This window comes from Pan troglodytes, chromosome 4 (assembly GCF_028858775.2).
Source record: "Pan troglodytes isolate AG18354 chromosome 4, NHGRI_mPanTro3-v2.0_pri, whole genome shotgun sequence".
NCBI lineage: Eukaryota > Metazoa > Chordata > Mammalia > Primates > Hominidae > Pan > Pan troglodytes.
The window spans coordinates 70,211,506-70,237,583 of NC_072402.2; the positions used below are offsets into that span (position 1 = coordinate 70,211,506).

The window sequence follows — 26,078 nt, forward strand, 5'->3', positions numbered from 1 at the left end:
GATGAATGAGGGTGGGTGAGGAGTCAGGGGCCACACTTCTGCCACTGGAGAGAGGACAGTGATTTTATAAGGGTCTTGTCTGAACATAATTCATAAACTTCAAAATCTTCTTTCTGCTGAGGACCACTCTGCAGTGAGGGAATAAGCAGGTATTTCCTATTTTGTCATGTTTCAAACAGATTTTCAAATAAATTTTTTCAACTAAAACACTTGCTGTTAAATGCTAACCGATTGAGAAAAACACACCAGAGAAGGAGGTTGTGAGTCTTGGTCCTACCTCTGACAGTAACTGCTTGAAATCTTGGCTACATCGTTTAATTCTCTGGGCCTCGGCTTCCTCATCAGTAAACAGTGAGGACTGGTCCTGAGGCTTCTAGCCAGAGAGATCACAAAGATATTTAGTTTAGTTTCAACTTATTTTTAATTAGTTTCTAACATTTAGAACCTAGGAGACTCATATAAAATATTAAAGATCAACTTTTGGGTATACTCAGATGAGGAACAAATGGGGCAGTTTTCCATAGCTCTTTCCACCTTATAAAATACTAGATAATTTATTATTTTTGTAGCCTATTGTCTGCCTCACATGCATGTCCTCCACCCCACAAACACACATATATCTCACTAAATCAAGCAGCATGACCATAGAGATTTTTATCTCTTTTGTTCATTGAGGCATTGCAAGCACCGAGAATAGTACCCAGTAAATAATAGGTCATCAATAAATATTTGCTGTGTTAATTAACTTTAACATTAAATTACAGTTTTTTAAGTACAGTTTTTTCAAGTGAGGAAAGCTGAAGGCAACCAGATCAACCCAGATATAAGACATAAATATGTTCACTGAATCATAGTACGGATTTTATAGTGAGCTGTCAAATATAAAGGCTACTGATATATAGTTCTGCCTATATATGGTATGTTTGTTTCTCATAATCAAGTTGTGATTACAACTAATATTGGGGGAAATTTTCACATGAAAAACTTGAATATACCAATAGATCCCCACCTGTCAGCTGTTTGTTTCACTTGTAATGATTTAAAAAAAAAACAGCATGGCATGGTTATTTTAAAGGCATGTGACAGTTCAGTATGTGGAATGTTCCACATTAATGTAACCTTAAATATGGCAGATTGATTTCTCTAGTGGTAAAAAGCAGGTTTTAAGACTGATGAAATTTAATCTCACACCAATAATATGAACAGCTGGCTTTGCAGTTATCATACTCTCCTATGCTTCCTTTAATAAATGTTCATGGATGTCTCCCAGTGCACTGCCTTTAATTCTTAGGGCTGTCAAGGGAGAAATGAAAGGAAGCATTTGTTAGAAGCACTCAAATATGACCATGCATTCATGGGGATTTGTTAACTGATGTTTAAGTTGTTGCATTTCCCATAAACAAGCATGAGTGACAGGCTTTAAGGGTGATCTTCCAAAACAAATGTGACTCATAACCATTAGGGCAGCACATGCTAACAACTCATGTCCTAATCAACCTCTGAGTGCTCCCTGGAGCATGGAATTGGTCAAATTGTAGAAGAGGTTTAAAGAAGAAAATGCTGCAACGTTTCATGTAAATATGGCTCCATCAAGCATGACAGCTTTTATGTGGAATTTCCGTGGTAATGAGTATTTAATGTAGAATACCCTGGAACAAGGTTAGGAAATTCTGGTAGGTTAGTGAATCTCTTTGTCAATCTCTTTGGTACCAGCAGATAATTACTTAGGCAGAATTATATCTATCTATCTATCTATCTATCTATCTATCTATCTATCTATCTATCATCATCATCTATCTATCTATCTATCTATCTATCTATCTATCTATCTATCTATAGTGTCAGATTTAGAGTTTAAAACAGGTTTTCTTGATAGCCTGAATGTTTCTTTTAGAATCAACAGAACTAAAACAGACCTAATTCTTCCACTTGAAGAACATACTGAGGAATGAATTTCTGCTTTGACCTATTATTATTCCCTAATGTCTCTGATATTTATTGCTGTACTTAGTGAAATCTGAGTTGTATTTTTTGCTTTCGTTTTTATTTTATTATTTTTGTTTGATTGTTGGCTATCATTGGAGCAGGTATGAAAAAGGGGAATTAACAGCTGTCTGACAACTTCAATTCTTAAGTTGCTCATTTAGATTTGATACCACTTCAGTACTGTCCCTGAGAAATGACAATTATGAACCTTAACTACTTCTAGATTTAAAAACTACATGAATATATGACATTGTATAAAAGAGTATTTAGTTACAATTAGTTAATTGGTAATTCCTATTATAGAGCTTCAACTGTATGGTCCAGTTGGTTTTCTCTGATTTCATTCAAAAGGAGTCTTTTCTTTCTTGGGGTTCCCATAACTTTTTGTACATGTTACATACACACATTCATTAAGGCACATCTGACATGATCTCTCTTTTTCTTCTAACCTCTTTGTTTACCTGGCAAACCTTTGAGCCTCTTAAGGTTAATTTATTTATGGGTCTCCATCATCTGGCTCAAAAAATCTTAGATGAGTAACAAATGAAAAGAAGAGGTGTAATGTAACTATATGTATGAGTTTTACTTTTTAAAAAATATAAACAAGTTTTATCTAATTTGATCCCCACAACAATCCTGGGGACTGTCAGTTCAATATGCAACTACCAGATCTAGACTGTGGTTCTCAAGCAGGAGCCATTTTGACCCCTAGAGAACACTTAGCAATGTCTATAGTTGTTTTGGTTGTTGCAACTGAGAAGGGGGGCTACTGGTATCTAGTGGGTACGAGGTCACAAATGCTGATAAATATGCTACAATGCACAGGACACGCCTCCCACCATAGAAAAATTATCTAACCTAAAATCTCAATAGTGCCAAGGTTGAGAAATCCTCATTTAGCCCCTTGCTTTCTGAAAACTATTGTAATCATATGTTCTGTGAGCTCTAGTTCAAAAATATTTTTCTGATTAAGTATATCATATAGGAAATTTACTTAACGTACTATATAAAACTACTTCTTGCATTGAATCATCTTCCTCAAAAATATACAAACAAGCTAACCACAAACAGAGGAACAGCAAGTTCATGGTTTGATTCCGAACTGTTGGACGCAGACAGGATGAATGCTTGGTTTGTCAATCCTTTTTGTATTTAGAAAAGGCTCTTGGGTGTAGCTAGCACCTGGGTACTTCCATGCATTTCAAGAAGAATGAATTCATTGTCTGAACTCTTTTACAAAATGTATAAGTTCAGCTGTTTGTTAATATTAAAGTTCCTAGGAGAACAGCTAAAGAGGACTAGGTGGATTTAAATATCAGTTGTTTAAAACAAACCCCAGAATCAAAACTAGCAAGTTCATTCAATCATTTTCCTTTGAGAAAATGGTACATGAATGTGGGGAAGTAAGCATGAAATGATGGCTCTGCAGTCATGTACACAACTATAAAGGGGTAGCCAGAAATACCTTTCGTTTCGCACAACTGAACATCTATCAGTTATTTTAAAAAAAGATTTCCTAAGTAGATATAATGGAGTAAACCATTTGAATCTTTTTATAACTCAATCTCCAGCAGTAACTGTGTGTTCCAGTGAATATCAATTCAAATAATACACTAGGGCATAGACCAGGAAGAAAGGAACCTTAGGAATCATCTTGTCCACTGGTTTTCTCCTTTTTTATATTTGCTGAATTAGTCATTCAAATATAATCTCATGTGGAAACTGTGTATGATCAAAACAATTATATGAAGCTGTATTTGGGCATACATTTCCATGTACTTCCGTACAGAGTACCCTGGCAGGTCAGCCCTGCACACCCACGCTTTAACTCTAGTCTTGCCTAACCTAGAAATTCATTCTACTTTCAGATGATTGTAATTGGCCTAAAGTATTTTCTCAAAAAAGCAACCTAATTTTCCTTGTTCTTCCTCTCTTGATGAGAAGGTAAACAAAGAGGAGATTGGTCTCTACTGAAAACCTCTTACCAGTAACTATACCAGGTATTGTACATGCTATCTCATTTAATTCTCATGGATGGCTTTCTGAGCAAGAATTAAGAAAATCACTCCCAGCATCAGAATCAACTCACCAAAGACCTACTTGCTGTATTAATCAGATTTAATTTTATTAGAAGCACAGGAACTAGAGTAGTACAATTTCATCAAACCCATCCTTTAAACACTGATTCTTACAACTATAACTATATAACAGTATCCCATTTTATAAAGGTTTATGCTATTATGTCTTAAACATTAGAAACATCTTCAAGATAGTCATTATTAAAATTATCTGTAGCTTCCAAAATTTCCTTGTGCAAATAAACCGCTTCTTTTAGGCATATATTGTTATAAATAAAATTCTACATGTCAGTTTAGTTTGCATGTTTATTCAGGCCTCAGGGTTTGCAATAATAACTCAACTTGAGGACAATAACAGTAGTTACTGAATACAATTAGCCTATTGGTAATTCCAATTATAGGAATTATATATAATAATTGTATAGCGCTCCCTATAATTATAGGAATTTTACATAATTATTACCAATTACCAGTTGACTAATTGTATTCAGTAACTGCTTTTCCTGTGTAGTAATCTCAATACGTGCTTTACTTGTGTTACCTCATTGAAGCCTTTTTAAACAAGTCATTTTCCTCTGACTTAAGAGAGAAGAAAACTGAGGCTCAGAGAATGTAAGAAACTACCAAAGTCACTGTAGCAGATGCTGTCAGTGCTTTGGTGATGTAGATTGATCTCTTTGCCTTTATTTTGTTTTACTTTACTTTATTTTATTTTATTGATTTTTATTTTATTTTATTTTATTTTATTTTATTTTATTTTATTTTATTTTATTTTATTTTATTTTATTTTTTGAGACAGAGTGTTGCTCTGTTGACCAGGCTGGAGTGCAGTGGCACCACCTCAGCTCACTGCAACTTCTGCCTCCTGGGTTCAAGCAATTCCCCTGCCTCAGCCTCCCGAGCAGCTGGGACTACAGGTGCCCGCCACCCCGCCCAGCTAATTTTTGTATTCTTAGTAGAGATAGGGTTTCACCATGTTGGCCAGGCTGGTCTCAAACTCTTGACCTCTTGATCCACCCGCCTCGGCCTCCCAAAGTGCTGGGATTACAGGCATGAGCCACCGCGCCCAGCCCCTCTTTACCTTTTTTTTTTTTTTTACATGCAGGCTTCATGTGTGGTTTCACTCCCACACCCAGGACCCGTGTCTCTCTGTCGGCTGCCCTCAGGCTGCTGGAGCCAGCTTTACCTGCACTTGGACAACTGATAGTGTGTAGAAATTTGCATCCTCGTGAGGATGCAAATTTAACCTTAACCACCAACTGAGGATAATCTGGACAACTCAAAATCTGCTGAGATAGATACTTCTACCCAACCACACCACTGTTGGATACTACTTGATATTGTATCCTTGTCTGGTTTCTTTACCTTCCCCGTCTCATTTTCCTACTCTCCTATCGCTTTCTCCCTGGACCATTTTCTAATAATTCACTTTCATAGGAATCCTTGTCTCAGCATCCTACTTCTGGGGAACTCAACCTTAAAAAAATCACACAATTCATAAATGGGATTCAAATGCAGTTTTGACAAAGTCCAACACCACTGCTCTGAAATCCCTAATCTAAACTGTTTCTCCTGACCATAGCAGAGAAGAAGGAAACAAGAATCAGATGTGGGTGGTGTAGAGACTGCCTCTTACTGGTCCTAAACCCTAAGCATCTCTGAGGACCAGCTTCTCCTCCCAGCGAGTTCCTCCATAGCTCCCTTTACTCTCTTGACAGGATAAGCCTCTACCTGATTAACTGCTGCCCCCAAGGAAGTGATAGTGAAGAATAGGATCAAAGTACCAGAGGAATTTGATGCACCCTTAGGCAGATCATAGTAAGCTTCTATCAACCAACTGTAGAAATAAATCAATAATTTATATAGTATTTATTGAATGCTACCTTGGGCTCAGTGGTGGCCATGCTCTCCTCATTTTAGCCTGGAATTTCAGTCTTTTCCTTTTACCCTCTGCTTTAAGGCATCAGTGGTATTCTCCAACATCAAAAGTTTCCACCTTTGGGTGAATAGCAACCCAGTTCTAAACATGTTGGAGAAATCACCCGCCAAAATCCAAAAAGAGATGGTTTTAATCTAAATACATCTCATGTTAAAGTTCTTAATATTCTTCTATTTTGGTTATTAATATTCTTCCATTTTTTTCCCTTAAAGTGAGTTTTTTGACCCAAGAACATATATTTTTAGCAATCAAATATAGAAGTAAGACAAAATAGCCAGGTCATACTGGGGAGCACTTATGCTTTTGCCTTTCACACCCATAATGGCTTTAGTATACACATCAGTTTGTCAAGCAAATATGACCAAGGTATGCACAGAAGTTAACTTACCTCCTTCTATTTCTCAATAAGAGCCTCTTAGAAACTATTCATTCTGAATGATAACTGCAGAGGAAAAGAAAGCTAGTCAACCGTGCTTACGAAGTTCAGAGCAAATACTAGAGGGTATGATGCTGGCCCGGCTAACAAAGAAAGTTGGGCACCATGATATACCAGTTTGTCAACGTAGCCAGAGCTGTCTGAGTATGGCACTTCATGTACTTTCTATATTCTACTCCTAGCAAACCCAGCTGGCCAAACGGTGCCCTGACACAGGGCAGGACTCTTCAACTGACTGTCTTTCTCCTGTTTCCCTATTCCTCTGCTCTTGTTACAACACATCCTTTCACCATTAGCTATTATTAAGGAAAGCATGGCTCTTCTTGCTCCAACCAGGGATGCAGTGGGTCAGTGGCATGTAGAGGAGAAGAAATTATATGTCCTAAATGTTAGCCAAACACAAAATGGTCCTCCCCTGAAAAATGACCTCTCATTTTTTGGGAGAGCCAAGGCTCTGGAAAATATAATGTGGCAAACATCATCAAGTCAGTGCCCACTAAGGTGAATCTGTTAATATTTACACATAGCACATGGTTATCCAGTAGTCAATATTATTTCTCTTTCCACAAATTTGGAAGGTTTTTCCAAAAAATTAAAAGATACACAAAGTATCATTTTTTCATATTCAGAAATCAAGAAATTAAAGATTTTATTAATATAAATTGACTTTTAACCTTGAGAGTTTCATGTGCTCTCATTGGAAAATTAGAAAGACTTGATATTTAAGGAATGGGGCTAAGAAAATGGACTCAGCTATCCACAGGATCCCTAGTCAGGGTCTTTTGTAATCTAAAGTTCAATGTCCAAAGGGGCAAAGAAAATTTGGATTTGGGATCTTCAGGTATCATTATGTCTGTCAATATTTGAGGAGATTTAATCAGGCGGGAGGCAGGTGGTGTAGAGATAAAGGTGGTGTCAGGGGGATGGTGCTGGGTGACCGGGTCACTTAATGCAGAATGTTGGCCAGTGACTGGTGCATGGGGTTCAGAGTTCAGTCACCTGGAAAGAGGTTGACAAGACTTAGGCAGGACATCAGGCTCCCACACATTAGTGTTTAGGGCAGAATTCGGATCTTGGTGGTATCTGGAGTAGAAAGCAGGAAAATAAAATCATTCCATCCCCCGGAAAAGCCCACAAAGCCTAGCTTCTAAAGTGGCACAGCATTTCTAGACCCCTCCCACTATAAGGGGATACTAATTCAACTCCTGCCTTGCTCAGGACTGGAGATGAGAGCATCAGTGACAATTGCAGGAGAGAACTGAGGAAATCAAAGGTCAGGATTTAGCTGCTGATTCACTTATTCATTGAACAAATACATGAAGATCCTCATCAGAATGCTGAAGGATGGGCATCCAGCAAAATATCCTTCATGGATTTTAACGTCTAGTAAGTTTTAATTCCATAACATTTTATTACACAGGGCATGGAATGGTCATTTTGTTCAGTTATTTGAAACCAATTAAACTGTATTTATTTCAAGCTCAGTCCAAACTTGCCACACTCTTGAAACACAGATGTCATTATAACTTCATTTAGAAGAGGGAAACACAACAAATGCCACCCTTCACCTGCCTCCTACCCCCACCTCTCTGCCAATCCTGTGTCCTGCTTGTTAGTGAAAACTTCTATAAAAACATCCTGAAACATTTCCCCTGTGGTTAAGACATGATCCACCATCTTCTAATACCTGCAATCCTTCCATGGAAATGTGATGCGTACACTGTGAAGGTTGAGGCTTAAGTTAAATTGTTATATAAACAGAAACAGAGATTCCTGATAAATGTATCTGATGAAACACTGTGGCTTCATCCTGGGAACAAGGGACTAGAAAAAATGGATTTGCAGCTGAGGCTGAAGAAGTGCTCTAAGCCCCAAGGCCTCCTGGTCTGTCCAGAAGTTGCCAGACAGGGCACTAAGGAATACTCTCTTCGTAGGGTCAATTGCATCAGATTTCAAAGTGTGTTTATGTTACACATCATCACCGTCTTTATGCTGCTAACTACAGATGATGAGGAAGTTTGCTTCGGGTTTGAAGATGACACTGTTGACAGCATTATTTAACAATCCATGTGAGTATTGCCAGAAAAGTTAAAATGGAGCCACATTGCCTGCTGCTTGGAAAAGACGAAGGTGCACCCTTTTGTTGTGGCTGCTGGTGACTCTGCCTGATGACAAGCTAGGTGCACAGTACTGTGGATAAGCAGGTGGTTACAAGCCAAGTAGAGGCCCCAAAAATGTCTTTATTGATGACCCTGGACTGCCTACAGTTCTATATCATATACAGTGTAAGGTTAAGGTTTCAAAGGAACCAACTCTCAGTAAGAAACCCATTGACTTCGATGCACAGTGAGGAGAAAATCATCAATGGCAAATTCTTCATGAGATGGTTTTCCTTGGGAAAAGCTGCTGGGGTGACTGAGGAATCCTGGGCCCCTTGTTGTAGGGAATGATCTCAGGTAGAGGCTGGCTGGGCCAGTAAAGGCCAACATGGACTTCTGCACAGTTGAACTTGGGTTGGTCTCTAGCCAGAGGTGGACAACCAGGTGTGTCTATGAACAGGTACTCTTTGCCATCACCAAACACCAAATACATTATGTCAACCTCATTCCTGTCTACCCCATAACAAGAGCCACAATTTAGGATACTGAACCAAAGTGGTGTGGAAACATTCTATTATATAACCAGGACTGGCTCTGTTCCCGTAAGAGCTGGCATCTAAGGCGGAAGACCAGAAATATACTCTATCACTGGCATGTGTGAATTTAACTAACATTCAGGGTTCTGAGTATTCTTGGGTGGTCCCACTCCTTCAATTTACTAATTAGCTGTGGCACAAATCTAATCACTCACACTGCCAGCTTCTTTGTAGGGGTGAGTCACTCATTTTCCGTGGGAGCCTAACCAACCTCCCAGACTCTGCCCAGCACATGGCTCTGCTGTTCTCAACTCATCCTGCATATATTTTATTGTATCCCATGAGTAAGTACATACTCTAGCAATGACAAAATATCTGGGGGATTGTCAAGGTTTTGGGATAGAGTCACACATGTCCAGAGACTACAATGAGGAGGGAGTTCAGACCTTTGTCCTTGCTGTAGACCCTCACTGCATAGTAGCCTGAGCTATACCACAGCCATACTGCAGAGCTGAGCAGACAGCTGCAGGACCCAGGGTAGACACAGGCATGAGGAGTTCAGAGAAATGGTACAAAAGAAGCGTAGCTTAGACACTCTGCTGTCATCCAGCCTCAGCATGTTTCCTCCCCTACAGAGTTGTTCTGTGCAAGTACCACTTTAGTGCTAATAGGCTGAACTGTGCACCAGGACTTCACTGCATTAAACGTGAGTCATTGCTGATGATCACATTAATTAAAAATGCAGAAACTTAGAAATGGATGGAAAAGAAGGCACTGATAGTTCCCCGAGTCAAAAATCCACAGGTTAATTAGACTCTGAGTACTGGTAATTCTGTCTTCTTAACATCCCTGTGTTTGTGATCCATCTATTTTTTATCATCCCTGTCACACTTAGATTATCTCTCTCCTGACCTTTTGTCATCAACTTCCTCCTCTAATTCATCCCTTTCAAATTCACTTTTATCCTATTACTAGTATTATTGACAAAGTAAAAATCTAACAGTATTATGACCTAGATTAAAACCCTTTAATAATCTAAGAGGATCACTATTAAATTATGTTTATTTCTCTGTTTTCTCTTCTAAAGACTGTGAGCTCCTTAAAAGCAGGAATATACATTCAAAATTCTTCCTTGGGCTGGGCACAGTGGCTCATACCTATAATGCCAACTACTTTGCAGGCTGAAGAAGGATTGTTTGAAGCTAGTAGAACTGTTTGGGGCCTGCACAACATAGCAAGTTCCTATCTCTAAAACAAAAAAATGAATAAATGCATGCATGCAAAATTGAATGAATAAATAAATAAATACATAAAATTCCTCCTTGAATCTGTAAAATGACTTAATAAAAGCTTCTTGAAAGACTTTTTATGTGTCATTATCTACATTGGCACCATCTAGATTAACCCAGCTTGCTGTGATCTGCTGAACTCCAACATCAAATAAATTCTGCAATATCAGGAGGACAAGGGGACAGAGGATTGCTGATGTACATGGACGCAGGCCATTGCACTAGAACACACCATAAGATTTCTTCTTGCCTCTGGATTATGGTGAAGACAGCAGCAATCAAAAGCTCTGTGGCTTTTTTCCCCACCTTCACTGTGAATGGAAAGCCTTGAAGTGTTCATTCTTGAACACATTTAACAGATGCATTCATTACTGTTTACTAACTGAAACCATGACTCTAATACTTGTGTGAAATATATCTGACATGTCTTGACATCCTCTCAGAGCTCTGTGGAACTTCAACTGTGGTGGAATAGAGTTTATTTTAAAAAATAAATTGTTGCTGTCTGATAGCAATGAGAACAGGGGTGTCTTTCCTTTCAAGTAAGTGTTTTGTCAGTGTGCATAGGTTTATGAAAAATGTTCAAAATATACAGAAAAAATTATTTTGGGGCTCTTGGTTCCCTTAGGATGTGGCATCTCATTCCTAAGTCTCTTACCCTGAATGGTACAGAATGATATAACACCTTTTGCAGAATTTGAGTGATGTCAATTATGTGCTTTGCCTGCAAGCCACACCTAACTGGTGTGCATATACATATACTATATACATATAGTGTACATATATATACATGTATATGTATATGTGTACATATATAGTGTATGTATTACACACATACAAATATAAATATGTTGTATGTAAATATTATATATCAATATTACATGTAGATACTATATATGTTACATATAAATATCACACATATGCACACACACACACTATTCCATCATGCAGGTAGCGCTTTTGTCTGGCCTCCAATATTGAGGACTATTACTTGCTGGATATGGCATACACTTCCTCTTTCTTTTCTTCCTCTCCAAATGCTACCGATTCTTCAAGGGCCCAGCAAGTCTTGCCTTTTCCATAATGCCTTTGCTATCTCTGGGCCTTCTATAATTTGACTCAAACCTACTGACCTAAGTTTGCTTCCAAAGGGAATAATTACAAATATAGCACCTATGTACCACACACCCTGGCCAAATTAATCCTATGCCTTCCACGAAGTAAGTGCTCAAGAAATGCTTGTTGAATGTTAAATGTGTAAAATAGAACCATCCATTGACTAGTAAGTGAATGAATTGTTGTCCATAGACATCTCATATCTACATCTGTACACTTCTGTTTATGTTGTTGCTTTATCACATAAGTTATTCCTGTAATAGCCTTCTGTTCTTCTCAGCCTTTTAAAATCTTAAACCTGACATTCTAGTCTCTACGGAAACAATGTCAACCTCCTTCATGAAGCTGTAATTCACCACAGCTGAGGTATCCCTCCCGTCATCATCACTTCTATAAAGTGTGATTCAAGCCATTTTGATAGTTAATATACAATGCCTGATATTGTAATTCTTGGTGTACATGCCTGATTTATTAACCCATGAAAAGTTCCTTGAGGGAAGAATCAATGTATTCCTCATAGCCATAGGTACAGGCTTTGAAAATAGGAAGCTCTTAAGAATTATCAGTACACTGAATTTGTTGAATTAACTATTCTAGTCCACCTTGATCTATTCTTTTTCAGGGCATCTTGACCATTTCTCTTCATCACACAATCTAGACTTTAAAGGTATACAGTCTCTCATTAATTTCAAGACATTCCTCATGTCCCAGCTAGACTGAACTACAAGGCAGGGGCTTGCTTACTTCCACCTTAGGTTACTGAGGTCAAAGGGTATATTCAAGGGTAGACTGATTGAAATAGTAGAGATATACAACCTAATTTATAACAGGCACTCCTTGGAAGAATACTTATATCCATTAGATCTTTATGCACATTTCTCATTAGCAGCATTATTCCAGCAGCAGCAATTTGGATACAATCAGTTGATAGGTCAACCATGTGAAGCCCTTTGAAAACAAGGCATTGTGGATCATTCCTGATTTTGGAATAAAAAATTCTCCTCTAGACTATGTAACTGGCTTTGAGGAGCAGATATAGAGCTTCATATTAAGGATGAGAACTTCATATTAAGGATGAGAGACAGAAAACATCTATTACAACACTTTAGCTAACACAATAATGGCACTGTTCAAATTTAGTTCTCATTAAATTTTTCACAGGGCAATTAGATTTAATTAAAAAAATCCTTTCAGGGCCAGTATATTTCTAATTGCTCATCTGCCCAAGCAAGAAAATCCCTGCTCAAGTGCTACCCTTCCCTACGCATACAGGTCTGTCATCTTCTATCAGCTCCTGGGTGACTTTTCTCCAGGTGATGCTTCCAAGATCACTTACCCATCAATGCCACATCTTTCACTGAACAAACTGAATTCAATAGTAGTATCTTTTCTTTTTAAAAATTTAATCTATATTTTTAGTCTGCCTTATTCAACAGGAGACACAATAAAAATAAAATGATTTGGCTACAATCCAGACCTGGCAGAAAAACAAACACATGGTCCATAAATGTTATCTGAGACTGACCCATGTCATGTTATGCAGTAACTTTGGCTGAACCCATGAACCCATGAACCCATTCATTAGATAAGTGGCCAGAACTAGAATACACACACCCACACACACACACACACACACACACACACACAGAGGCAAGCATGCACACACACGCTGGAACGTGCTTACATATGCCTTCTTACGTAAACATCATGCCCCATCCTTAATCCTTAGACCATTTTAAGAAAGGATTCTGGAATATGCACATATTCCAAAGGAAAAAGAAATATTGGTTAGTTCAATAAGACAAAAAAAAAAAGAGACAAAAATGTTCTTCTTTGTTAAATTACTTCTTATGCGTAAGTACTGGTAGGATATGTGATTTGTGTTTAGTATAAACTATTGCATTTGCTTATATTCTGCTCTCCCTGAACAAATAAATGAATCAAACAAAACTATTAAAAAGAAAAACAAAAAGCAAACATTAAAAGCAACTAATGATGTTTTCTCTTCACTCAGGAACTCAAAGTTTTAGTAAAATGTCGAAGCAGCTGAAACAGATGCTCCTTGCAGACTTTCTAGTTCTAAAATGTAATTTGAGCTCTAATCTCTCAGCTGGGGATGCATTTTTAATTTTCTTTAAAGATTTCCTATGCCATACTTTTCATTTCACAAGTTTTTTAAATTCCTCAAATCTTGCCCAGTGGAGTGAAAGTCACCTTAATGAAGAAACGAGAGATTAAGCCACCATGACTTTGGAACAGCAGAGGATCTCAGCTGCAATTCTTTGGCTCAGAACCAGGGTCTAAAACCAGCCATGGGAAAAGCTGCTGAAATGGAGCCTGCAATTCTCTCCATGTTTGACTTGCATAATGTTGACATTATAACGCCAGAGAGACCAAAAAATATTTCCAACAATTATGACTCTTTTCTATAAATATTTTTAAATTGCTTTAAGAGATAAAATAACATATTTTACTCTTCTCATTTTCTAAGTGACTGTGGTCACCCTCAGCAGCTCACTACTACGGATTTATTTTTGGCTAGAAGGTCAGGGAGGACATCTTAAGGCGCTAAGTCTGCTGTTAAACTGTGTTTTCCAACATGAGCTGAATGGTGAGAAGGGGAGTCTGACACTCTTAAAGCAACAACTAAATTCAGTGTCATAGCATGGGAGAAATATATTCTTTCTTTCTTCTGTAGAAGCCCAGGCAAGAAAAAACATCAAGTACTCATTAAAAAAAAAAAAAAAAAAAGTCTCCCACCCGTTAGAGAGCACAGTTTTCTTTCTGACAGAAAAGTTCTTCTTCCCTTTCCCTTCTATTACTCTTCCTTGTTTTAGTTAGGTCTGCTATGAAACATAGTTTAAACATATTGAGACTTCTCTACAAGGAGAGGGATATAAAAAAGGGAGGGAGAATTATAGAGATGGGGAAGGAAGCTCATAATTTCTGGGTATATCATTCAACTATTTCAGGTGTCTCTTTCCTCAACTTAGCCAAATGGTAATCACCCAGAGAGTGAGAAGTGAAATTCATTTGAAACCTGCAATTTCTTTTCTCCGAGAATATGATTAACAAGCCTGAATTCTGAGCTCTGGAAATAGATTAGATATCCTTAGTCACAGATGAGCTGAGTGAACAGTAAGCTAATAACCCTTCAGTGTAATTTCAATATTTCTCCCAGAGCCTGAGAACAAGAGACTTGGCTTGTCTTCAACAAAAATGTCCTCAGCATGATTTGTAGTATTAATTTTTGATATGAAAACATCAGATGCCAAAGTTGACTGACTACTGCATTCCTCCTAAACATCCACAGAAAAGTCCTACTAGTTTCTGATTTTAAAGCTAAGTCAAGTTTCCTATTTGCTGCTATGTAAAACTTGCATCTTTTAATAAAATCATCCAAAAAACTTGGATGTAGCAAATACAGTTCAGTGTTGTTTCAAAACACTGAGGGTGGAAATGGAAAAGCAGAACTCACCCTCACTTCCAGAAAAAGCATCACTTGATCCTGCCAGTGCCAAGGTCAACAGCAGCTGCCAGAGATCCATACCTGTAGGACCTGCAATCACAAAAAGGGTAAGGTAAAGCCCAGCAATTAAAAGCAGACCATTATCACGAAATACTGTTTAAAGACTGGGTAAGACATGAATGAGCTGACGAGTCAGTTCCAGAAGGAATCCTAGTAAGTCTTTCACTGCCCCAGAGTCTCATATTGTCCTACTTTTCATGAACTCAAACAGCAGGTTGTAATAAATTCTACTTCCCGTGAGTGCTCGTCTCAGGAAATAACATGAACACTAGAGATGTTCACACCCTGGCTCAAAGCCATAGAAACACCTCACAGCAAATGACCCCCATGCACAGCTTCAGTAACAGGGCCAGTAAGGTTTGCTTTAATTTGATCTGGAAATAGAAAACCTTATCAGCAGTATCAGAAAGCATGGGGCCTTGAGCTGGACGGGCCACAAAAGGAAAAACAGAACAATCGTGGTAATAGTAACATTTCATAAATCTGTTTCCCAGTGAACAAAAGAGCTCAAACCACTCAAAACGAGTTGCTAATGAGCCATCCTAAAGAGGTTTAACTAGAAGGGAAGCAGAAAGAAGGCAGGAAGCAAAAGGAAACAAAAACTCCCTAGTAAAACTAAAAACCCACAAGGACACAGTGTGTCGTAGAGAGGTTTTATTTTCATGAGGAATACAGATCTGAAAGACCCAGGAATGTGAACACCTCAGACACCAAGAGGGATGCGTCTGTGGCTTTGCTAGCCATTTAGAAGCCCAGTGTGGCCACACCTGGAGCCCTTCAGTCTAACGGAGAGAGTAGATCAACACATCTGTCAGCACAACACCTCAGTGACCATACACCTTTATCTGGAGGAAGGAAATAAGCTTTTCTAGAAAAAATATACCAGGGTGTCCACATCCCGGATCTTCTGAGGCAAGTTTGGGCTGGTTGAAAATGAACTCAGCATATTGCCTTTTGTAGAGCTGTTGCTGTGTCTGACAACTAATGCCAACTACTTTAAAGCTTAGCTGCAACATTTCCATAAAATTGCACTATTTACAAGTTACTCAGAGACTTATCATCATACCAGGAGCTCCACGAGATCCTCTACTGGCTTCATTTTTATTACTGTGCAAACCTGACCTAATGGAATAGCCCTTCATGGTATCCCTAATCAGGCTGAAATAATGAGCAAAGATGTTTTTTTTTCATGGGCCTACAGATGTGGCCCCCGGCAATGGCTGTGTAATTCTACATAGGGATAAAATTCTTGACGTACTTTAATTTCTAGACAGCAGAGGACCTATCTTTTTTGTTCCATATAATTTTATATTCTTAAAAATTTCTTTAAAAAAGCACATCTCTATGTAAACTAAATTGTCTTCTTGTATCTGAATCCCCATGTGCAAATCCACAGGCATGAGGAACTCTCCTTCATACACTACTTCATGGAGTCGTTCATAGGATTGAGTGTAAACATGCAGATGAACACACTTTGTGAGATTTCACGTGAGAAACATGCAGATGAACACACTTTGTGAGATTTCAAATAAATCTCACACTTTGTGAGATTTCAAATAAATCTCACACTTTGTGAGATTTCAAATAAATCTCACACTTTGTGAGATTTCAAATAAATCTCACACTTTGTGAGATTTCAAATAAATCTCACACTTTGTGAGATTTCAAATAAATCTCACACTTTGTGAGATTTCAAATAAATCTCACACTTTGTGAGATTTCAAATAAATCTCACACTTTGTGAGATTTCAAATAAATCTCACACTTTGTGAGATTTCAAATAAATCTCACACTTTGTGAGATTTCAAATAAATCTCACACTTTGTGAGATTTCAAATAAATCTCACACTTTGTGAGATTTCAAATAAATATGAGTTGTGGTTTTTACAACATTCATGTTTTTAATTCCTAACCTGGAAGGCCTTGAGCTGATGGCCTTTCATCATCCTCCTCTACTTTGCAAATGAGAACCACTGAGCATCTCTCCCTCCCAATGTCCTTTACTCCTAGGTGAACAGGCTATGTAATCAAAGCTGGAAACCTCCAGCAGAAATATATTAAAAGGCTGAAAAAAAGTTATAGGCTAAAAATGCCATCCTGTTGGTAACTAAATATTTACTTTGCATTTGATTCTTTCTCTTTTCTTTTTTTGTTTCACTCTGTCGCCCAGCCTGGAGTGCAGTGGCACGATCTCAGCTCACTGCAACTTCCGCCTCCCAGGTTTAAGCGATTCTCCTGCCTGAGCCTTCCAAGTAGCTGGGACTATAGGTGTGCACCACCATGCCCAGCTAATTTTTGTATTTTTAGTAGAGATGGGGTTTCACCATGTTGGCCAGGCTTGTCTCAAACTCCTGACCTCAAGTGACCCACCCGCCTTGGCCTTCCAAAGTGCTGGGATTACAGGTATGAGCCACTGTGCCCAGCCTGATTCCTTTTAAGTGGAGAAAGCACTGAAGAACTGGATGCTGTGTTAATTTTACTTGTTATCTCCCAAGACACTTAGTGTCAGGTAAAGAAGTTTCCAGTAGCACCTGCTATTCCAATGCCAGAGTATAACAGTAAATCCCCAATTCCCACGCAGCCTTTTCTGCTTCCCATCTGAGCAAGAATGTGAACAGGTTTGCATTTCTCGGAAGGCTGCATCCTCTGGTTTGGAAGTCACCTCTTCAGACATCTCAAGGATGCCTGGCAGATGCCACAAACAAGTGGCATTTGCTTCAGTTGAATAGAAGATGACCTTCCTCCAATCCCCAAACTTTTGAAAGCAGCTGCCTGCAAATGAACTTCACTTCTTCCAAATAAAGAACTAGGTGGGGCGTGGTGGCTCATGCCTGTAATCCCAGCACTTTGGGGGGCCGAGGCAGGCAGATCGTGAGGTCAGGAGATTGGGACCATCCTGGCCAACATGGTGAAACCCCGTCTCTACTAAAAATACAAAAATTAGCTGGGCATGGCAGCGCATACCTGTAATCCCAGCTACTCGGGAGGCTGAGGCAGGAGAATCGCTTGAACCAGGGAGGTGGAGGTTGAAGTGAGTCGAGATCGCGCCACTGCACTCCAGCCTGGTGACAGAGCAAGACTCCATCTCCAAAAAAAAAAAAAAAAAAAAAAAAAAGGAACTATAACACTTCCTTTACAAGCTGAACATACGTCCATAGAATGTGCTCTATCAAAACAAAAAACAAACAAGAATCCTCAACACAAAATTAACCAGAAATCTGTTTGCATACTCTTACAGCAGAAAAGAGTATTTAAAATTGCCATGCTCCCAAACAGGAGGTGAATGCAGTTCACTGCCGCCTGGAACACTGCATAGGGACCCGACTCTAACTAAGTGCAGGGGCCAGGAGGAGGATAAAAAAATGTGGATGGATTCAGCAGAAGATAAGGGCTTTATTAGAATCTAACTCCTCCCCTTCTCTTCCACTGATGTTGGCTCAGTGGGAATGATTCCAAAAGTAGCCCCATCTGCACTCCTCTGGAGAACTCTCTCTAGTGCCCTCACATGAGCCAGGCCACGAGACGTGACATTCAATTGGATTGTACACCGTCCACGTCATCTTCACAGAGCCCCACATGGCAGCTTCTAGATGAGGGAATCCTTCTCTATTAGATTCTAGCTGAGACAAAATGTCCCTAGGAAACGTCAGAGTGCTGACACACGAAGTTTGGAACTTTAATGTTATCTAACATTACAATGTAATGATATACTAGATGTGAGAAAAAGAAAGTCCCTCTATTCCCCTCTGCCAAGCCCTTTTTGCCCAGGTACCTAAACTTATTACATGTACCTTTTAACCCAGAGGTACAGGAGTCTACTCAAATGCTGTCATAAGAAGTTCTGTAACAATCTAAGTAGAGGATGGCATTGTTCGGAGGAATCTACTAAATTGGACCTTAGCCCACTGGGTTTTTTAAGCTTGCAATATTTTCCCAGGGAAAATCCCTCTCTAAATTTCTTTTGATATTTACACATTCTTTGGCTATAGCCTCATGGCAAGATTTTCAGCAGGAGGGATTAAAAAATGGGGTTCTATTCTTGCATAATGGAACTCACACCATTTCTACCCTCAAAGCCTGAGGCATTTTGTCTGCTCCCCATCTTTCTCAAGAAAAAGCAAGTTCAAAACCAGTGTAATGCAGCTGGCATGAATTTTAAATCTGTAGACTGCCCAGCAGAGGAGGCCTCCAAATTACATAATTAGGCCCATGATATACTAACTTATTCTTTGGCTATAAAACAGTTCATAAACACATGAGAAAAGATGAAGGTTAGATATAATACTTTTTCCAGCATGCTATAACCAACTCCAGGCAAAGAAAACAATATGTTTCATTCTCTTTAATTTAGAATTAGCAAGTATATGTTAAACTACTAGTTCCTGCTAACACTGAGCAAGGCACTATGGAGATTAATGCAAAAGCAATCAAAATAATGGTTCTTCAAGAATAAGGCAGTACAAACACATGAAGCTGTGAAAAGAAGGAGCATACCGGAAAATAGAAGGTCAGACTAGGGAAAAATCAGCTATCAAACTGAAGGGCTTAAAATTAAAACTAAATGACAGATAAGGCTTTGGTGGATATGGAAAAGGGAGAGAAACTGTGGTGAACTTGTATGGTAAAAGCTCAGAGCAAATGTTCTGGATATGAGTATGAATTCTGAGTATGTTTTGGACAATATTCTGAGGAAGCTGGTGAACAGAGAACAAGGTTCAAATTCACGAATAAAAGGGCCTAAAATTAGATTGGCGAGGTAGGACCAGATTAAAACAGCATTCTGAACTCAGATTGATCAGAAACTCAGATTTGTGCAAAAGTGGGTTTTCCTTAGGGTACAGCCGCCCTTCATGACTTCTTAACTTAATATCACTGAGAAGTATTGATAAGATTTGGTGATGATTGGATATGAGAGATGATAGACATGTCTATCACAAATAACTGAGTATGTGTGGATGAGAGATAGTGCTAGTGAAAGAAATCAGGATTTGGGGATCTGAGTTGGTTAGCAGGAGGAGAAGGTCATAGGACTGCTTTGGATACTTGGTGTTTTAAGGCAATTACAAGACTTTTGGAAATGTGAGAAACGGCTAGTGGGAAGTTGAAGGTAAGAGACCAAAGACTGAGAGACAAGGGAGGTCATTACTGGAGGTGAGAGAGAGCTAAATAGAGATGAGGAGTATCATGTGAATTTAATGTGAAGACTAGACTATTTGGTGACAAGTCTCCTTAACACCTTTATCAAAAATTATATTAAAAGTGTATTGGCCGGGCGTGGTGGCTTACACCTGTAATCCCAGCATTTTGGGAGGCCGAGGCAGGTGGATCACAAGGTCAAGAGATTGAGACCATCCTGGCCAACATGGTGAAACCCCGTCTCTACCAAAAATACAAAAATTAGCTGGGTGTGGTGGCGCACACCTGTAGTCCCAGCTGATCGGGAGACTGAGGCAGGAGAATCGCTTGAACCCAGGAGGCGGAGGTTGCAGTGAGCCGAGATTGTGCCCTTGCACTCCAGCCTGGCAACAGAGCGAGACTCTGTCTCAAAAAAGAAAAAAAAGTTTATTAAGCCACACAGGGAATAATATGCTCATATCTGGTTTGTAATTTTGCAGAAACAAAACAAATCACCACCTAAAATAACTAACACCCTCTAATTTGTATCAAGTATTTTTTTTAAAAAAGTGATTAAAGCATCCTTAGAAGCATGATGTTAATAAATTAATATATGGGAAGAGTAAATGCCAACATTGATTACTAAGAAATATTGTGAAATTGTATCTAGTTGATCTCCTTGGTGAAGCTTTTCTAATAATACAGCACAGAAAAAGGAAGAAGCTAACCCAAAAGGGCATTTAAAACTGCTGGTTTTCATTAGCACCAGGCATGCATTGAAACAGCTTGCTTTCAGAGTTCATGTTGTTACCAACTTTTTATGGTGATGATAATTTGGAAAATGGTCAGATCCAAAATGCCTTATGTGAATTTATTTCCTTCCTATGAGTGAGGAAGAAAAAGCTCACAGACAGTTTTGATATAACTACTTTTGCAGAGATTTCTCTCCTCTTGGAGATCCAGCAGGGAATGCAGGATGGGAATTTTAAATGTGTAACGTGTGAGGGGGGAAAAGACTTTTGGGAGTTGTATATATAGTAGGTCTCCAATTTTATTTATTTATTTGTTATATTATTTGTATTTTTACTTTTTGAAGAGACATGGGTCTCACTCTGCCACCCAGGTTGGGAGTGCAGTGGCATAATCATAGCTCACTGCAGTCTCCAACTCTTGGGCTCAAGGGATCCTCCTTCGTCAGCCTCCCAAATAGCTTGTACCATAGGCATGTGCCAACACATCTAGCTATTTTTATTTATTTATTTATTTTATACACAAGGTCTTGGTGTGTTGCCCAGGCTGGTCTCTAATTCCTGGCCTCACTTGATCCTTCCATCTCGGCCTCCCAAAGTGCTGGGATTATAGCCATAAGCCACCACATCCAGCCTAGGTTTCCAATTTTATAAAATAAGGATAAATGGTATGTACCTGCAATGACCAATTATGTTACAATAAGTCACATGTGGCTATTGAGCACTTAAAATGTGGCTAATGCAATTGAGGAATTCAATGACAATTTAAATTTAATTTAATTAAATATGTAAGTCTATAACAGATTGGATATATGAACCCACTTTTTAAGCTTTACATTTTATGAAATGTAAATGCAGATCAAGTATTTATGATTAAAATTTAGCATCTAAATTCATATGTGCTATAAGTATAAAATATACACAGAATTGAAAGCTTAGTACAAGAAGAAAAGAAGCAAAATATCTTGATAATGTTTACGTTGACTACAAGTTGAAATCATATTTTTGACTGCTGAATTAAAATCCATTATTAAAACAAATATTTCTTATTTTTTAAATGTGATTACAGTCATGCATCACTTAATGACAGGAATACATTCTGAAAAATGCATCATTAGGCAATTCCATGGTTCTGTGAACACCACAGAGTGTATTTACACAAACCTAGATGGTATAGCCTACTACACACCTAGGCTATATGGGATAGCCTATTGCTCTGGGCTACAGACCTGTGCAGCAGGTTACTACTCTACTGAATAGTATAAGCAATTTTACCACAATATTAAGTATTTATGTATCTAGACATATCTAAACATAGAAAAGATGTCATAAAAACATGATTTTATAATTTTATGGGACCAGTCCATCATTGAAAAGTCATTACGTGGTGCATGACTGTAGTTGAAATTTTTAAATTACATATGTGGCTTGCATTTTATTTCTACTGGTAGCATTCGTATATACATTTTATGGTTTATATGTCTGCACTTACATTCAAAAACATTAAATGCTTACTATGGGCATATTTGCTTTCATAACAAAAATGAACAAATAAAGTAATTTTTTAAAATTTCAAATGACATATAAAATCATTATGGTTATGTTGTAAAAGGTCCTCCCAAATGCAGAATGATGGGGACAAAAAATTCACTAAAGACTTAGGTGACTTAGGTGTGATTGTAGCTGTGGAAGGTTGCTTTTTTTCAAGGGTACTCAGTGTGCATTTGTTTACCTTCAGAAATACAATTATTATGTCCCGATTTGAATCATAGACAGTGGTGTACTGGTAAATGTTTAACACCTGTCTCCCTGGAATTTAAAAAAAGGGTCATGATTTGTATCATTTGCCAATTTCTGTGATGTAAATACCTCTCTCAGGGCTGTTTTTAAGCTACCAACATTAATTCACTGACTGGATTCACAAGCCAGAAGCTGAACCCAGCACAAACTGGCTGGGGAAGGGACTGATGCTATCTAGGCTTCATGTGAGGTAACAGGTACAAAGATTAAGCAATCTACTAACATTGATAAAAAATGTAAGAGACAATACTGTTGAGTAAACCCTGGACACTCGATTTTATTTGATGACATCTGATCCACTGGCAGCTGATCACATTTAGTTAATAATCATTGAAAGATATTTTCCCAGGTCAGGAGACATTAGCTTCTACCACAGATGCTATCATTAATCTTCATTTACAGAGAGGGTGGGCTTGGGGTTAAGTGAATGTGCTTTGGAGTCACAGAGGGCTAGGTTCAAATCCCAGGTCTACCAAACCTCAGTTTACTCATCTCTAATATTGATATGATAAGATTTTCCCTTTTTAATAAAAAAATCAGGATTAGATGAGATAATTTATTTAAAGCATTTGGCATTCCCTCTGCATGTATCCAAAAGGGTTAGTTATTACACTTACTGAAGTCTTCTTGGTAGTAGTAACAAATAGACTATTCATGTTTTATTATGTTCCTATGGGGTATATTGAGAGTAGGGACCCTCATTTATATATCATGAAGAGGACATCTAGGCAGGTGGTAGAGCAATCAGCAAATATGCTCTTCGCCAGCCACAATATGTAAGACCCTATTCCTAAATCAAGCACTTACATCATATGAAGGTCCAGGAAAGGGAAGGACCATCATAATGTAAAGTGTATATCTCCTAGGATAAGGCAATAATACAGCCTATTTGTGCTTGGGTGTACAGGCAATTGTACATCTTCTATAGTGAGTTCCAATTGTGCAGGAAATACTTTAGGGGCTAATTCCTCCCTCGTCTACTTTAAGAAAGTTCTATGTGGTTGTCGTTAGGTTTGGATAATTTGTTTTGTGAAATCATGGATTTCTAGAACTAAAAATTAGAAATCCCAGTGACAAGACGCTTGGCTTGAAGTTAGAACTTTTCTTGGGAGAACTCAAAAAAGGCAACTGAGTTACAAGAACCTGAGTCTCTGTCTCTTCCTTTATGGAGGAGTGAAAGAAGAAGGGGCACGTCAGTAGCCAAATGCTTGGCCATACTCCGATATTGGTATGCATATTTATTCTATTCAGAGTGGAACTTTCTCAAAGAACGAAGCATTCTGTTTCACTAGGACCACATTGCACTTTATAATGCCTCCCCGCAACTATCCCTGTGGATGTTTGTCAACTCACTAAGCTTGATTCACTTGGTGCATTAACGGATTCACAATGCAGATGTGATTGTTACATGAAAGAGAAAATCAATTGCATGGCCGCTTATTTGAACAGTATATTCCTTCTTATATCTTACTTTACACCATTGTCCCTACCAAGTAGTTTTTTCCAAAACAAAATTTGAAAAATGAAACCTCTTATTGACTTTCTACTTTTTTTTCTCTTTCTACACGTGGCTCATTCTAAAATCTGATTTTTTAAATTACTATGATAGATCATATAGATCATGGAAAATGTTCCTTAAACAAATTTAAAGATGTTGGAATTTTCTTCAGACTCAAATTTGAAAATTTTGTTTTACCTAATCTAAAAGGAGATAAATAAGCTATAGGAGACAATTTCTCATACAGTGAAGTCTTCAAACAAAAACATTCATTATCTTGGTGAGATATAATCTAACAATGATTACTATAATAATTTATAGTATACTAAATACTTTTTATATCTTAAAGAAGTGCATGTGTTCCTGCCTTCTTTGGAGTTAACAGAAGCGTAGGTTTTCAAAGACAGTTAGTTACTAGCATGCCCTAATAACAAATGGAGCAAAAATTGGAAGAAACCCCTCTTTCCTTTTATCGAGTCCAACATGGTAAAGTTATTCTTTGAAGGTAAACAAGTTGGGAAACCAAGAGTGAGGCAATGTGATCTCCCAGGAAAGGCATTACTAGAGGAGGAGTCAGCAATCCCATAACCTGATATCAGCCCAGCATTGCCCGAGCTGGTGACTCAGGTAGTCATTTAATCACTATGGGTCTCAATTCCCTCACCTGAACACCCTTCTAAAATTTTGTTATAAGCCAAATCCTGCACTGTGCAGTGTAATAATAGCTGCCTTTCATTGACGGCTATTCATGTCCCGATGTTACCAGGCTCCTTGTCTTTCTCTTCTCTTAGCTGGAAGCAGTAGCTGTGTCTCACTCACGATTACATCCTAACAATTAGCCATAGGCTTGCCACAGAGTAGATGTTCACCACAACATCTACCCAAAAAATAAGTGTGCCAGGTACCTTCTTATTTCATTCAACCTTCAGACAGACCTTGCAAGAGAAAGGCTCATTTCACAAATGAGAAAATGGAAGTTTAGAGGAGCTCAGAGAGGTTAAGTAAATCTCCCAAGCTCACACAGACAGAATATTTCTGGGTAGGGTTTCGAACTGTGCTTGATCTTTCCAAGGCCTGCCTTTACTTTCCCATGCTTCTTCAATTGTGAACTAGGCACACTAAACACACAATCAGGGTAGCAGTGAATGAGAACAAACTACAGGGAGCAAGAAAAAGACAGAGTAATATTTGGATGTGAATTATAAAGAGAGGTAGACACCATAATATTTTCAGTGCATAGGGCCTGTCAAAGACAGTGATAATTCATAAGTGCTGACATGGCAGTTTCTTCAAGGGCTGTATTACATTGCTCAAGGGATGTAATATTTATCGCTATGCCTTAGAACCTCCAAAAGCACCTGGTCTACTTTTGGGTACATTACTCAAGAGCTATGCAGTGTGCTCTCTCCATGACATGGGGCATTATCCTGCCTCCTTTAAGCTTCTATGTAAAAATAGAAGTCTATTTGGCCAGACTGACTGGCTGCCAGATAGATGGCAAACACAGGGCAGATCAATATCATGTCTCATCTCCAGGAAGTTTACAGTGTACCCCTTCACTCTTCAGGATCAAAGGAGGTATAATAGCTTGGACTTGGACCATTCATTGTTAATAGCTTTAATAGAAAATACTCCCTAGAAAAGTGCTGTCTAACAGAAATATAATGTGAGCCACAAATGCCAACCACATACATAGTTGTAAATTTTCTAGCAACTGCATTAAAAAAGTTAAAAATTGATATATTAATTTTAATAATGTGTCTTATTTAACTCAATATATTCAAATATTATTTCATCATGTAATCAATGTAAGTGTTAATGAGATATTTTGCACCTTTTTTTCTCATACTGAATCTTTGATTCTAGTATGCCTTTTACACTCACATACATCTCAGTTGAAACTAGTTC

The 26,078-nt window shown here is 38.3% G+C and overlaps 1 protein-coding gene across 4 annotated transcripts in view; it reads right to left on the reverse strand.

Annotated features, from left to right (window-relative positions):
* Positions 1–26,078, reverse strand: part of GHR (growth hormone receptor) — a 299,067-nt gene that overhangs the window by 139,823 nt on the left and 133,166 nt on the right. For all 4 annotated transcript variants that reach the window (XM_526938.8, XM_024356621.3, XM_024356623.3 and 1 more), the window contains exon 2: positions 14,958–15,038. In XM_526938.8, the coding sequence (XP_526938.2) occupies positions 14,958–15,027 (70 nt within the window). In that variant the 5' untranslated portion in view covers positions 15,028–15,038. The remainder of the gene's footprint in view (positions 1–14,957; positions 15,039–26,078) is intronic.